The sequence below is a fragment of the Caloenas nicobarica genome, chromosome 10 (assembly GCF_036013445.1).
Source record: "Caloenas nicobarica isolate bCalNic1 chromosome 10, bCalNic1.hap1, whole genome shotgun sequence".
NCBI lineage: Eukaryota > Metazoa > Chordata > Aves > Columbiformes > Columbidae > Caloenas > Caloenas nicobarica.
This window is the reverse complement of record NC_088254.1, coordinates 3,658,406-3,673,247: the sequence shown is the minus strand read 5'-3', so window position 1 is coordinate 3,673,247 and position 14,842 is coordinate 3,658,406. Positions and strand designations below refer to the sequence as shown.

Genomic DNA, 14,842 nt, shown 5'->3' with positions numbered 1-14,842 from the left:
GCCCCGTTGCCGCTGGCCAGGAATCCCTTTGGGCTAAAAAGTGCCAAATTCATTTTCCTTCCATTTACGTAGAAAACTCCCAATTCACCTGTCAAATAATTAAATGGGCTGGCAGCCCAGCACCGCCTTGTCTGCTCCATTAGGAGAGTTTTACACTTTCTATATTTGTCAGTGGCACCAGTGCAATTTCCTCGCCCCCACCTCTTAAAATGGAGCAATTTTCTCTTTTTAACCCCATTTGCTTTTCTCATCGAGGCAGTTATTTGACACTTAAAGGGACATGATGACTTAAATTGCAGGAATTAGAGCGAGCAGCCGCTCCTCCTGCCTGCGTTTCCTCCGATCATCCAAAGAGTTTGTGCTCTGCAGACGAGCAAATCGAGAAGCAGCTTGGAAAACCTCTTGAGGATCTGCCTCCTCCATCTGAGAAGATTCTTCTCCATTTTAGCTGAGAAAATGTGAATTGCCGCTCTGCACTGGCCCATTTCCATGCCAGATGCAGGGAGAAGCATGAGGAAAATGGGACTTTTGGACCAAACTGGGCAGCCTCAGCTCCCTGACGTTATGATAAGGGATATAATTTCCTTGCAATGCATCCCTAGGAACATGCATTTTCTCACCCAAAGGAAAACATCTTGCAGTAAACCAGAGCTAAGCAAGCAGCCGTTTGCCTCGAGTCCCCTTTTGCTGGCAGCTCCCTCCGGCGCGGAGCGGGGATGATCAAGGGATGCCGGAGGAAGGCGACGTCCCCGATGAACCCGTCACGGCACGCTCCTCCCCGGGCTGACAGCTTTTCAAAGCCCTACAAATTGCTCGCCGGAGCGGCCTTATTCATCTCGCCCGCATCCCGGGGCGAGCCCCGCCGGCGAAGTTTGTTTTTCAGCCTCATTGGGCTTTGAAGTGAGGGGAGGCAGCTCCAGCCCCTCGCCGCGGTGTCGGGGCGGCAGGCTGGGGAGAAGGGCTGGACCCCTGCCACCTTCCCAGTGACTGCCGCTGTCATCGGGACGAGTGATGGATGAGCTGGCCAGGGGACAGACGGGAGACACACGTCATCCATCACCCGCTAACAGAGACCTCTGCCCCAGCCCTGCCGTGCCGGTGACGGGAAGACAGCAGCTTCTATCTGCCATCATCGCTCAGCAAGATGGGGCGTGTGGTGAGGGCATCTGCATCCCAGTGCAAGCATCTGCACCTTGGGACAAGCATCTGCATCCCGGTGCAATTATCTGCATCCTGGTACAAGCATCTGCATCCCAGCACAAGCATCTGCATCCCGGTGCAATTATCTGCATCCTGGTACAAGCATTTGCATCCCAGTGCAAGCATCTGCATCCCAGGGCAATTATCTGCATCCTGGTACAAGCATCTGCATCCCAGTGCAATTATTTGCATCCTGGTACAAGCATCTGCATCCCAGTGCAAGCATCTGCACCCTGGTACAAGCATCCGCACCCTGGTACAAGCATCCGCATTGCAGTGCAAGCATTGGCATCCCAGTGCAAGCATCCACATCCCATTATAAGCGTCCACATCCCAGTACAAGCATCTGTGTCCCAGTGCAATTATCTGCATCCTGGTACAAGCATCCACATCCCGGTACAAGCATCCTTGCTTTGCCCCTGCAGCCCTGCTTCCCCCACCACTGCAGATGGAAAGAAATGCAATGTCTCAGCCCAAAACCATCCCCTTGGCACAGCCAGATGGTTAAGCCGAGCTTGAAATCAGGTCTGGGTTTGATTTGAGGTATTCAGGGGAGGCCAAGGCTGGGCTCTCCTCCCCCCCAAAAAGCAGCAGAGCTGACAAGCTAATGCAGTTCCCAGCTTGCCATCCACATCTGAGCAGTGGGGAAGGACTTCTGCACGCATGAAGGAAGCCCCAGCCTAAACCCCCCAAAAAGGGGCTAAAATTCTGAGCTACGGCTCAGAATCCCCCAGATCCCTGTGCCTGAAACACACTTGCTTCTTGAGGAGTCCCTCTTTTACTTTCAGTATCTTGCTTAAAAAAAAAAAATAAAGGTGAGCCCGATGCCTGGAGAACGTCTTTGCACATCCCTGTGATGGATGTTGCCCCAAGCCGCTTCACACCCACGTGCGCCTTGCTAGGGAAGCTATTTATCTCCACGGGGAATCCAAAGGGATAAAGCACGGTGTAAACGGAGCCAGGAGCGGTTTTTGGTTCCGTTTTTCCGACCTGTTGAAGCTCAAGCCGTCACAGCTGGCTTTGCACGGGTGGATGGGCTGTGCTTATCACGGGAAGCACCAGCTGCATCCCACCCAGCTGCCTGATCCCCTCGCAGCCTGGTAAACCCAAGCGGGAGCACAAGCTGTGCGCAAACCCATTTGTTTGCCACAGAAAGGCTGTGATTCCTCCTACCCCAACAGCAACAGATTGCTGTTTTGGGACGGGCGCCTCACTGCCAGCTGGTCCAGAGAGACTGGAAACAAACCATCTTCTTGTGGGCTTGCGACCAAGTCCAGCTGCCAAGGAGATCTCCAAAAGCTGGCTCCTTGCCCCCCAGCACCACGTGGAAGTGAGACGGCGATGTTTCCCCGAGTAAGGGACCGATTTCTGCTGACCTGGAGGCTGATTTCCCTTCACTGAGCCCCTGCGAAGTCCCTGAGGGTCAACCCGAGCCCTGTCCCCTCTCCTCCATCCCTCCAAGGGCCATCCCAGTGACCGAGAGATCATCCACCCGCTCGGTGCTGTGCCCAGGTCCTAGGACAATTAGGAGCTGTCTGGCTCTGCAACGCGCGCGAGGCATTTGAACAGCCAGCAGAGCCTCCGGCTTCGTGCCTGGGAATACATTATTGTGGCGAGATGAGAAAAATCATTATCCCCGCGCCTGGGCCTTTTGGGGGGAGCTCAGCACCCATCCATCACCCCCCCCCCCCCAGCCTGCAGATGAGATTCTGGGCACGGAGGCAGCGACAAGGAGCTTGTCCCTCCCCGGGATGCGCCCGCGTGGTTTTGCCATTTGGGAAAGCGAACCAGATGGACACACCACTTGATTTCCCAAACTATTCATCACCCAAGTCCTGCCTGCGTTTAGGATGATATTTAGTCTCTCAGGCTTCCAGGTTGGGGTTCACCTTCCCCAGATGCAGCAGGATCAGCTTAAAGATGCTCGGGTTTGGACCACTAAGAGCCGAACCAGATCCAGATAGACAAAAGCTCGCCTCACTTCAGCTTGCTCTGGGCTGCAGCGTCCTAGGACAGCTTTTGGAGATTAAATCTCCCAGCTCTGCCGGGTTCATCCCACTTCCCTATAAGCCAGCACGGCTCAGCCACCCTCCAACACGTTTTCCATCAGTCCAGCCCTCCCAAGAGGGCTGGCAGCCAACACCCCTCCACCTCCCAGCTTTTAATTTTTAAATAAAAACCATCCTGGCAAATACTTGCCGGGTGACATCAGCAGCAGGTGATTTATTGCATTCCCTCCGGGGGCCCAGGAGCAGAATTGCATTTGCTAATGCCTCGCCTTACGCCCCTGGCCCGGCTCCGCGTCCCGCTCCGCATCCCAGCTGATTGCTATCGATTTCCTTTGCTTTTCTGAGCCTTGAAAGAGTTCACGTCTAGACGTTTGCTGAGCAAACTTAATCAGTGCCTCGCTAATCGGTATTTCTGGCCAGTAAATTTTCAGCTGATCGGGGTGGGGATAGCACATCCCCTCGAAAATCAAGGGATGCCAAGTGCTGCGAAGGGCTGATCCGGAGGATTTGCAATCCAGAGGATGCCCTGGAAGGAGGAGAGAGCCCCAAGGATGCCCGGGGAGGATTCGTGAGATCAAACACATCTCTGGTGCTGGAATCCAAAGCAATGTTTTCACAGGTGTACGAGACACCTCAGAGAGCGGCACATCATCATCAGATGTTATTCTTACAGCAAGATGCAAGAAACAGAGCCCCTGCAAGGGATTGTCTTTTTTTTTTTTTTTTCTTTTCCCTTTATTTAGACAGCTTTTAACACAACTAAGGAAAGAGAAATGCAGCTTTTCAGAGTGCATTAACCCTGCCCGATGGTTTCGGCGGTGTTTAGAAGTCTAGATTTGAGCTGCAAGCTGAAATATTTCAGATGTGTCAGCCCCAGCTCCATGCAGGTGGCATTTTGCGGGCTTCTAGGTGCCACCATCCGCTGCCTGGGGACAGCCAGCTTGCAGGGCTGCCTTTTGAGACTAGAAATGCCAAGTCTGATCTCTCATTCCCCCATCCCCATGAGCAGGCTGGGGAGGCGACAGCCTGGGAGAAGGAACAGCGCTTGGTACCCGGGTCCCCTTGCACCCCTCCAGTACCCCCAAGCTCTAATGGGAGGCTATGGTGAATAATCGTTTTTTAAAATGAATTTAGGGTGGTGTCTTCTCCAATGGCTCCACTCACCTGTGCTGGCGAGGGGGACAGATCCGGGGTTTGGCTTGGTGAGGAGAGGTGGAAGCTGCTGTGGCTGGGGGTGGCAGGGACAGGCAGCGAGGAGGAGGAGGAGGAGGAGGAGGAAGGATGCTTGGGCTTGGCTGCTGAGTCACCCCGCAGCTCCGGGGAGGAGCTGAGTGCAGGGTCAGCCCGCAGCCTCTGTAATTAAGAGAAGGACTTTGAGGATCCAGCTTTGGGGTCCAGCACCCCTTTTTCCCAGTCCCCCCAGTATACATCCTGCCACGTCCCAGGGTGACGCCTCGGCATCCCAGTTCCATCCTCTAACACTTGGGCTCAGGATCTCACCCTTTCAGGGCAGAACTTTTGCAAGAAATAAAAATAAACCCTAAACCAGCCGTAACATAAGCACAAAACAGACAACAACTTTTATTTCAGGCTTAGAGACACCTCTCCCCCGTGCATCCCTAGGGATTGCTCTTCCACAGCCCCAGCTGCCTGAGGGAAAAAATAAAAAATAAATTTAAAAAAAGAAAAAAAAAAAAAAAAAAGTACTATCATTTTAAAAATTATCCTTTACAGGGAGCACCTGTGCAGGTCCCAGGTGCCTCTGCTGGGGGCTGGCTGCTCCCAGCCTTTAAAAGAGCAAGGCAAAGAACCATTGCTCTCCTTGGAGAGGCTGCTCTGTACCAGCCTGCAAGGTAAGGGAGAGGATTTGTGAGGGTGTTAAGTAGGTAAACACCCCATAGATGATTTTTTTTTTTTTTTCCTGCAGCTCTGGGCACTGTTTAGCTGTAGAACCCGCTTTGCTTGTGTGCTTGCTGTCTCACTGAGACCCTGCCTGCATTTTGAGCTTGTCCTAACTTGCTCCTGTCCTGGACAAAGAGGGTCTCATACTTTGGTGGCAGACAGAGGCACTAAGCTTCTACCCAGCAAGGAGGGAGGGGAAACTGAGGCAGGGCTGTGCTCTTTAGCAAAAGCACCTCCTAAAAGCCATGGAGACTTTTCTCTTTTTGCTTCTATTCTAGCTGGTGCTTCTGTGGGGCCAAATCCCGTCCTAAGCAGACCGCTCTGCCCTTGTTTTGCTGGAATATCTCTGAGCCCCGGATTTGGGTTCTCCTACCTCAGCGGAGCGGGCACGGCTCTCGGTGGGCAGCGAGTGACAAGCAGACTCGGGCGTACGGAGCAAGCGGCCGAGGACGGGGATGTCCCGGGGTGGGGATGCTGCTGCTCGCTGATCCCCGTCCTGGGCACCGGGGGACGCCGGCGGGGGTGACGGTTGTGCGGCAGGTGGCCGGTGCTCACGCAGGGACACGGCGACGGCCAGGCGGCCGCAGTGCATGGCTGGCTGCTGGCTGCCCACCCGCAGCAAGGGCAGCACCGCGCTGTAGCGGTACCAGTCCTCGCCCCTCCCAGCCGAGAGCTTCAGCCGGGGCTGGTTGGGCCGGGGGTAGATGGCGAAGAAGGCTTCACCCACCCGCCTGCTCTTCCTCCTCCTCATCCTCTCTGCCGTCCCGGGGAAGCGCAGGGCCTCGATGTGCAGCCGCACGTCGTGGTTCTTGTCGTTCTTGCAGAAACCTGCCCGGAGCGATGGTAGGGGGGTAAAGCCTGGCTTAGGAGGGCTGGTGGTCCCAGGAGCACCTCCTGGGCTCACCCGTCAGCAGCCCCGGTTAGTTCTGCACTGTGGACAAGTGGTCCATCTTGCCAGGATACATCTAGACCTCGGGGTGGGAGGTGCTTGCATCATTGGTGGTGTTGGCCCCGCTATCCGAGCTGGACCTGCCCCATTCACCCCCCTAATCCCTGACCCTGCTCTGAGTCCAGTTGTACTTCAGAACGAAGGTGTGAGCGTGATACAGGGGTCTGCCAGCCTGAGCCATGCTCCCGGGTCACCACCAGCCCATCCCCGTGGCATCCAGCCTCTTACCTCTGGGCAGGGTGAAGGTGAATCTCCTCCTCTGGAAGGAGCAGATCTGGTCGAGGTCACTCTGCTCGATGGTGTCGGTGGTGCCGGTGCTGCTCTGGACGACCTCCCCGCCGCTGACGCGGAGCTGGATGCCGGCACCGGAGCCCTGCAGCAGCGGGTTCTCCACGGTGAGCCTCAGCGCGTACCGGCCTCGCTGGTTAAACTGGGCACTGACCAGCTCAAACTCAAAATCCAGGGTCTTCTCCTCAGCCTTCAGCCGGGAATGCTGCAGGGCCGGGGGGATGCGAGGCTCCCCAGCCATGGGGACAGAGGGCAGGTCTGGAGGTGACACCTCCTCGCTGTGTTTCTGCAGATCTCTGCCCTGGAGCGAGCCTGAGGCGGGTTTCTGAGCCAAGCTGGCTCTGCTGTGGCTCTTGCCTTCCCCTCTCTGGAAAGAAAATGCCTGGGGGTGCCCCTGGGTACGCGTTGACTTCGTATCTCCACAGGCAGCTTTCAAAGGCAAAGAAATCCCTGTCCTTGAAAAAGCATCCTTGGGTGCCAAGGGGAGATGCCGAGAGCTTTCCTGCCCCTGCGCAATGTCCGGGGCTTCGAATTCCAGTTTGTTTGCTGGGAAACCAGGTAACGAGATGCAAAGGGGTGGCTGCCTTCCAGCAAACAGCCTGGGATATCCAGGGCGGCGCTGAGCAACGCAACACGTGTGTGCGCGTACAGGGGGTGTGTGCATCCCTGCAGCGGAGACTTGGTGGCTCCTGGAGCCCTTTGCCTTGGGAGATGAAGCACAAATGGGTCCGAATGTTGCACAGGCTCGGGGAGATGCTGGTACAAGCCACGCCGGATGCTCCCGCGCGTTGCTGAGCCCCACAGGACAAATCTGCTCCTCCTGCACCCACGGGCTGGATCTCCTGCTAATGGGACCAGGCAGCCAAGCCCGCAGCTGTGTTTTGGTGGCTCTAAGGTAAGTTTTTAGTGGGGTTTGCTGGGTGGAAAGTGGTTCCTCATGGGGTTGATTGGAGCAGGATGAGCCTGGGGAGCAGCATTTGGATGTTAGATCGGCATTTACCCACCTAATACTAACGCTTGGTGACTTTGCAGGCAAGCCTGAGGCAGAATCTGCCCTGTGACTTGGAAGTGTCACTGCGAAACAAGCAGTTGAAATTGCTCTTTATATGCATTTGCAGCCTGCCCGGGAGCTCACTGGGCTTTTTGGAGTGATGTCTTGGATTAAAGCAAAGAGGTTTCGGTCCACGTGTGATTCTGGCTGGTGCAACGGGAGCTGAGCTCCCTGCCCGCTAAACCTGCCACCGAGCCAGCTGAGCATCCAGAGGTTAGTCCCAGCGTGGATATTTTGGTACTGAGCTCAAGGGGTTTGGTGCTCTGGGGTGGGCAGAGAGCTGGAATGGCACTGTCTGATCCTTGCCAGGAGCCCCCTGTCATATCTAATTCCCTCCTCGCCGCTGAGAATAGCGTGTTCCCACAGCTTTCGGGATGCTTCCAGTGAAACGTGAGCCGGGGCTGGGTGAGCAGGTGGCCCTTCTCTAAGACAGCTCTGTGCTCCCTATAAAAAGCCACATTCCAGTCTCTTCACGCTGGTGCAAGCTTGAAACAACACGGTTATCCTCGGAGGGAGAGGGTTGGGGGATAAAGCACCACCTGAGACCCTGGGGCATAAGATTTTTTTGCCTTTTTTTTTTTTTTTTAATTTCTAGTATGGGAGAGAACATGGGAGCAGCCCAGGGATCTGCAAGGCAGCCAGCCGAGAGCCGTCTCCAAGAATCCCTTTGGAAGTGTCCACGGGCCGTGGCTGGACTTGCTAAAAAGAAATCCTAAAAAGAAATCGGTAGTTCTTTCTCCTCATGGCTGGAGACCACTCGGTGCTCCCAAAGCAAGGACCAAGTGGTGCCTCCCAGCCCAGGGGTGGCTTGAATCGAGCATGTGATGCTGCTCTGAGATGTTGCACCTACAAAATCGTGGCAATCTGGGCTGTTTCCCCATCTCAATTAAAGCCCTGTCAGGCTCTCATGTGGGGAAATGGGAGCTATTTCATCCTTAACTAGCCTGCTTAATTCCCTTCCCGCCCTTGTGCAAACACATTACGGAGCCACGGCTAATGACAGCATCATCAAAGACTAATTTCTGCATAATCTAATTGAAGGCGCGGTGCGTTCGTGCAGCATTTTCCCAGCTGCAGGTCTGGAGGTGCCACCTCCGTGGTGTTAACGTGACACCGGACACAGACAAACGTGAGGCTGAACCTCTCCCTTGCCCGCCCTGAAAACGAAATACCAGTTTCCACAGCTCTACTGGGGATGAGGCTGATTCATAAGACAGTGTGAGGTCTATTTATTTTGGCAGCCTGGGGATTTTTTGTTCTGTAAAAATGAAAGGTGGCCTTTGATGGCTGGAGCTCTGCCCGCGTAACGAGCTCAGGGTTTGGGGCTGGAAAGCTACGTAATCGTGATGAGAACTGGGTGTATTTGGCCAAAGGTGGGTTTCTGCTGGCGTCAGCTCTGTTTTTTTTCCATGTAGAAGTCCTTTTCCTTGAGCAGGGTCCCCAGGGGTGCAGTGAAAAGCAGTGATTCGCTCACGGCCGCAGGGTTGTACCCGAAACTTGGTGCTCCAGCACCCTATCCAGTGTTATGAGACAAAACAGGCTCAGAGCATCAATGCACACAAGGGGAAGATGCTTTTCCAGAAGCAGAAAAAGGAATTCAGGAGCATCTGGGGCTGCCGCTGAGTTCCTGGTTCATCTGTGCCTTGCAAAGCTGCTCTTAACCTGGTCCCTGCCGCCTGGAAGGAGAGCAGCAAACCTCAGCAAGCCGTAGGAACGGCACATCCAAGGCTCACATCTGCTCACCCAACAGCCTTTTTTTTGAGTAGAAAATGCCCAAACTGCTGGAATACCAACTTTTTGCAAGGCATTACAGTACCTTGAGATGTTTTGGTAGTAATAAAGACCTCCAGGACTGTTGTGCATCTAATCAGTGATCACTTAGCTAAGATCAGCATGGGCATCACTGTAATATTTTTGTCTAGAGAGGAAAAACAGCCCTGCGACTCCGAATTTCAAGCTCTTCCTTCTCTGCTAGCCCTTTCCCAGTCCCTCTGCTCTCTCAGGAAGCACCTTTGGGAACTGACAGCAACATTTCTGACTTGAAAACGAACTCGGGGAGGAGAGGAAAAAGCCTGCAGGTCACTTTGATCAGTGTTACTACAAGGTTTTGGCTAAAAATTAAGCTAAATCTTCAACCTTGATTAATTTTCCTTTGCTTCACTTGCTGTCACGTGTGTGTATTTGTCCAGATTATACTTTTTTTTTTTTTTGTAAACTGCTGTCTCTTGGACTATATGTAGCTGGTGGGAAGGATGTGTTGGCCAAGGAGCAGATGGATAAGGGCAGCATGGCAAAGCTGTCTTATTCCTGTCCTCACCCCTGGGGCAAAGCAACCCCCAGTTTGCACCCCAAAATGTTTTGCATCCCTTTCCCACCCCCTCTGGATTGTTTTCCCACCACTGCGGTACTGTCACTCTGCACCGATGGCACTTGCTGTGAAAAGCCTGGGCAGGATCCATCCATCCCTCAGGGGAGGATGCTTTGGTGTCCCCAAACCAAGGCTGCTTGTCCCCAAGCTTGCACCAAACCCAAGCTTTCCTTCTGTCTTCCCACCCCTCCCAAATTGCGCTGGCTGGGGGCAAAACTGAATAAATCTGTAAGATTTGGGCGGGCTGGGGGCAAAACCAAATAAATCCACAAGATTTGGGCAAAGGGTTGGGCTCAACTGATTTACACCAGTGAGGAGCTGGATTTTTGATTTATACCCAGAGGAAGGAGAGATGTTTGCATCCCGTGGGGGGGACACAGCAGCATCTCAGTCCCCTTAAATCTTAGCATGGATGGAAGGAGCAGCTCAGACCCAGCTGAACAGGGGAAGAAGGGGGCTGGGTCCAGCTGCCTCCTCTCCCGAAAAGCTCTGCCTAATCAAAGGGAGAGCGGAGCACGGGGTTGGTTGTTTTTAATTTTCTAAAGCCCAGGGTGGCCCCCAGCCAAGGCCTCCTTGCGATGGAGGGGATAAAGTTCCCGGAGCCTCCACTCGCTCCCCGCTGCTCTGAACTTTGCCTTGCAGCTCACATGGCCGCATCCGCACCCGGCGCCCGCAAATAGATGCTTTAGACCCAGCTTAGCAAGGCCACGCTTCTCCTGAGACCTCCAGCAAGCCAAGCCTCTGGGTGGAAGACGGTAATTTTTTTTTTTTTTTCCTCTTCTTTCCTCTTTTCCTCCCTTCTTTTCGTCATTGCTTCTTGCAAACTTGGCGCCGTGGGGGAAGCCAGGCTTAATAAACCTGCGGAGCTGATTGCTCCGGGTTGTAAACACAAGCTTAAATCTGCAGCTTGAGGCAAAACCTGCTCTGGGGGTGCAGGAGCCCCCCCAAAAAAATCCCAGCTCCCCCCTGAAGCAGTGATTTCACCTCCCTCTTGCAGGGGGGACATTCCTGGGCAATGCTTGTTCCCCCCGCCCAGCATCAGAGGAGCTGGGATGATGGGGTGCTCTGCCCTGACCCCCCCCAAGTGCTGCTTTCTGACTTTATCAGCAGGTTTTGGTACAATCCTGCAAAATCCTGACTCTTCCCCTGGCTTGCGGGGCAGGGGGGGCTTCATCTGCAGCAGGTGCTTTGAAATGAAGCGGGGGAAAGGAGCCTAAAAATAACTTTAAACAACCTCCTTGGCTTCGATGTTGAAGCTGCTTTTGCTTTTAAAATGCAAAAGGGGCTTTGCCTTTGCCTTGCTCTGGTGTGTTTATGATCTCGGCGGTGGATTTATTATCTGCAAGGCTCCAGCTTTGCAGAGCAAAGGGCTTTGTGAAGGGCTGGGGGGGCTCCTGGGCTCTCCCCAGGGTGGTGGATGTGGGGGTGCAGGTGGGATTTGGGGGAGAAGGGGGTTGATTGGGGGGAGAAGCGGCCCCGCAATGTCTGAGCTGGGAGATGAATATTGTCGGAGAGGAGGAGGAGGAGGAGGAGGCATCTGGATGGGATGAAAAACTTTGTCTGGACTTTTCCCTGCCCCCGGGCTGGGGTTTTCCCAGAGGAATGGGGGGAGCCGGGGGCACGGGGAGTTCACCAGCCACCGGGCTTCCCGCAGCTCATCGCTGCCATGAGCTGGGCGTCCCCAGCCCCCTGGGGACAGTGACTTCCCGGAGGTCCCAGCATCTGGCCGGATGGGCCAGGGTGTGGGTGGGCTCCTCAGCACTTGTGTTTGGGGAATCTGGGGACAGCAGGAGATCTCCGTGCAGGGAAATTAGCTCTGCTCTTTCAGAAACATGAGCAAAGTCTTCCAAGAGCTCCAGGCAAGCACTGGCTGGGGCGGCTTTGGGGCTTGGAGGGCTCCAAAGTCACCAGCGGAGGGAAGGGATGGGACCGACTGTCCCCTCGCCCTTCCCAGGGGAGCACAAGTGGCTGCAAATGAACTTTTCTCGTCTCTTTTTGGGGCTGGGACGCTGAATTTGTCAGACTTTGGGGGCTGAAGTTTTCGGGTTCAGCTCGTGCTGACCCGAGACAGGGCTTTACCTCTCCCAAAGTCGCTAAATCCCCCCTTGGGAATGAGCATCTCAGGAGCTGGGTCACCAGCTCGTCTTTGCTGACGCCCTCTGAAGCCACCCCAGTGTCACCTGGCTTTGCAGGGACAGCCCAGCTGCCACCAGCGCTGCTCCCGAATGGCAATTGAATTAGAGGAGATCTCACTTAAACAACTCTTCCCCCCCGCCACCGGCCCAAGGGCTCCCTGAACAATTGTGAAATGAGATCTTTATCATTTTTATTAAAAGCTGTACACAAGGCATCACCATTAGGCTGGATGGGAGGAGGGAAGGGGGGTAATTCCCTTATGGCTCCCCCTCTTCTCTTCCCCCCCCCCACCAGTTTAATTCATAGTAGTGGGATGCAAAAGCTCCCCAGAGAGTGATGGATAGTGGGAAATGAAGAATATGCAGGAGCTTTATTGAACCCATCAATCTCGGGCGAGGCCGCTGCGATCAAAAGGCCCAGGCTGTTTCGGCAGAGGTTACGCGGAGGAGCAAAAAGATCAGGTTTCGGGGAAAAACGCCGGGCGCAGGGGGGCTGCGAAGCCGGGGAGCTCCTGGCTCGGCCGTGGCCAGAGGAGCCAGCGCCTGCCGAGCAGGGTGGGGAGTGGTGGCCTTGCCCTGGCCGGGGATGCTGATCCCGCTGGGGTTTTGGCACACCTGCCTCTGCTCCGCTGGGACACGGAATAGCGGGGTTAACCCTTCCCTGTGCCGCAGTGAGGCTGAAAACCCTCCTCTCGTGCTTCTCCCCGGCTGAAATGCCCATCACCGGTGAGGTCTCTACTCCAACACAGCAGCAGGGCAATAGGAGATCTGTTGGGGTCGAGGCTTGGGTGTCCCCACGTCACAGCGTCACTCGCTGCCTGGTGGTGTCCAGCAGATGGCTTGGAGGCTCTGAAGCATCTCCTGATTTGTCCAGACACCTGTTTTTTTGTGGATGGTGATCAGGATGTTGTCACCTTGTTTGGTGGACCACAAGAAGGGACCTTCCCCTGGAGCAGGAGAACATCTGTCTCATGAAAACGAGCAAGCCGGGCTGGAGGATTTGAAGAACAGCTGTTGCTGGGTCAGTGTTGACCCACCTTGGTCCCACACCCAGGCAGAGATGGGCAGCAAAGCCCTGGGGTATGGGTGTTCATGATACCCTGAGCAAGGATGTGCTGGAGCTTCTCGTCTTCTTCTCATGGTGTCGCTGCCCGGTGTGGATTCAGGCTGTGACTTGCCTGATGGGGCTCCCTGGGCTATTCTCTCTTTTCCTTCCTGCTTTTCTGCGGCTGTCATGTCCCCAGGCAGCTGAAAATCGGGGCACTGGCAAGGTGGCATCTGCTGGCTTGTTGGGAGGTGGGTCATATGGGGCAACGCTGCCGGGCTGGTGGGATGGGAGATCTTGCTTTCTGCTGCTTGCCCTTCTTTGAGCGACCCCACGGGGAGGTAAGAGGGGGCACAGGCAATCCCACGGTGGCTTTTGGAGCGCTGCCATGAGCTTTAAAGGCTCTTTCTACCTTTTTTTTTACGGAGTGCTACATTCCTGGGAGGTGAGATCAGAGCTACTTCCCCACACAGGCAAAACCAAGGGATGGCTGGAGGGTCGATGGAAACCAAGGGATGGCTGGAGGGTCGATGGAAACCAAGGGATGGCTGGAGGGTCGATGGAAACCAAGGGATGGCTGGAGGGTCGATGGAAACCAAGGGATGGCTGGAGGGTCGACGGAAACCAAGGGATGGCTGGAGGGTCGACGGAAACCAAGGGATGGCTGGAGGGTCGATGGAAACCAAGGGATGGCTGGAGGGTCGATGGAAACCAAGGGATGGCTGGAGGGTCGATGCCTCGGGGCTGGGACCTGTGCTGGGGGGTTGAAGGCGGGGTCTGAGGTCTGTCTGAGTGGGTCTGGTGGCATCTGTCCTTCCTCTACTGGTGGGGAGCAGGGTGGTGGGGTCACTCTGCTGCGGGCCACATGTTGAGACAGAGGAGATGGACTTTCTCGCTGAGTTTTGGCTCTTTGGGAAGGGCGGTGAAGGTCCCAGCCCATCTCACAGGTCCTGGTCTAGAGGGAGTCCCTGGAGGGGACCCAAAACCTGGCTGGGGACATGATAGCCAGTGGAGCATCAGGCCATGGGGCAACGTGGCCGTGGTGGCGAATGTTTGGCCAGAGATGGGGCCACAGCCCCGATTTGGGGAATCTCTTTGAAGCTGGTGTGTTAGATCCATCACGGACCCTGCCGAATGCCAGCTGTACAAACAGCAGCCGCTCAGTCATCCTTCTCCTGCCCGTCCCCTCAGAGCCACTGAGCGGAGCCGGGGGGTTTGGTGACATCCCCCAGCTGTGGGACAAGGTGTCGCCAGGTCCTGGGCTGGTTCCTGGGGCTTGGAGGCTGTGCTGGGCATCTGGGGACATCTTTGGGCACTGCCTGTCCCATAGCGATGGCAGAGGAGGCAGGCTGCAGCTTGCGTGATGCAGCTGTGGGACAGGAGCGGCGGGTGTGGGGCTGCCTGGGCCAAAGTCATCAAAACATAATGAGAAGAAGGACAGATGAGAGCATGTTGGGTCTGGCGCTGCGACAAATCCCTCTGCTTTTGGATGGCTGCAGAGGGAGAGGGGCTGAGGTTTCCCCTGGGGGAGGCTGGATGTTGGGTGGGGGGTCTGGTGGCACTGAGGAAGGCTGGGGACACAGGTCACGGGTGAGATCTCATCCCCGTTTCGCCAGCCAGCCCATGCTGCCGAGCCCAAAAACTTGACCCTTGTGCCGGTTTTCGAGTTGCGCGCGTTAAAGCTGTAAAACAACCCAAACAAAGGCTGCGAGGCTCTCAGCATCCCCCGGCGGGCAGGGAGCGGCTGGGGGATGATTAGGTGTGCCTGAAGGGCTCGGCTTGTGCTGGGGGGGGACGTTCATCCCTTCTCCCTCCCTCCAAGCCCAGATAAAAGCCGGATCCTTGGAGACACAGCTGGATTTTGAAAGCTCCTGGTCCCCTCCCTGGGCTGCGGG

The 14,842-nt window shown here is 55.4% G+C and overlaps 1 protein-coding gene across 1 annotated transcript in view; it reads right to left on the bottom strand.

Annotated features, from left to right (window-relative positions):
- The window catches only part of CCDC33 (coiled-coil domain containing 33), a 35,116-nt gene extending 28,527 nt beyond the window's left edge, over nucleotides 1-6,589 (bottom strand). The window contains exons 1-3 of the mRNA XM_065642108.1: nucleotides 6,289-6,589; nucleotides 5,485-5,939; nucleotides 4,374-4,562 (exon numbers count right to left, since the gene is read on the bottom strand). Of these exons, the coding sequence (XP_065498180.1) occupies nucleotides 4,374-4,562; nucleotides 5,485-5,939; nucleotides 6,289-6,589 (945 nt within the window). The remainder of the gene's footprint in view (nucleotides 1-4,373; nucleotides 4,563-5,484; nucleotides 5,940-6,288) is intronic.
- Between the last annotated feature and the right edge of the window lie 8,253 nt (nucleotides 6,590-14,842).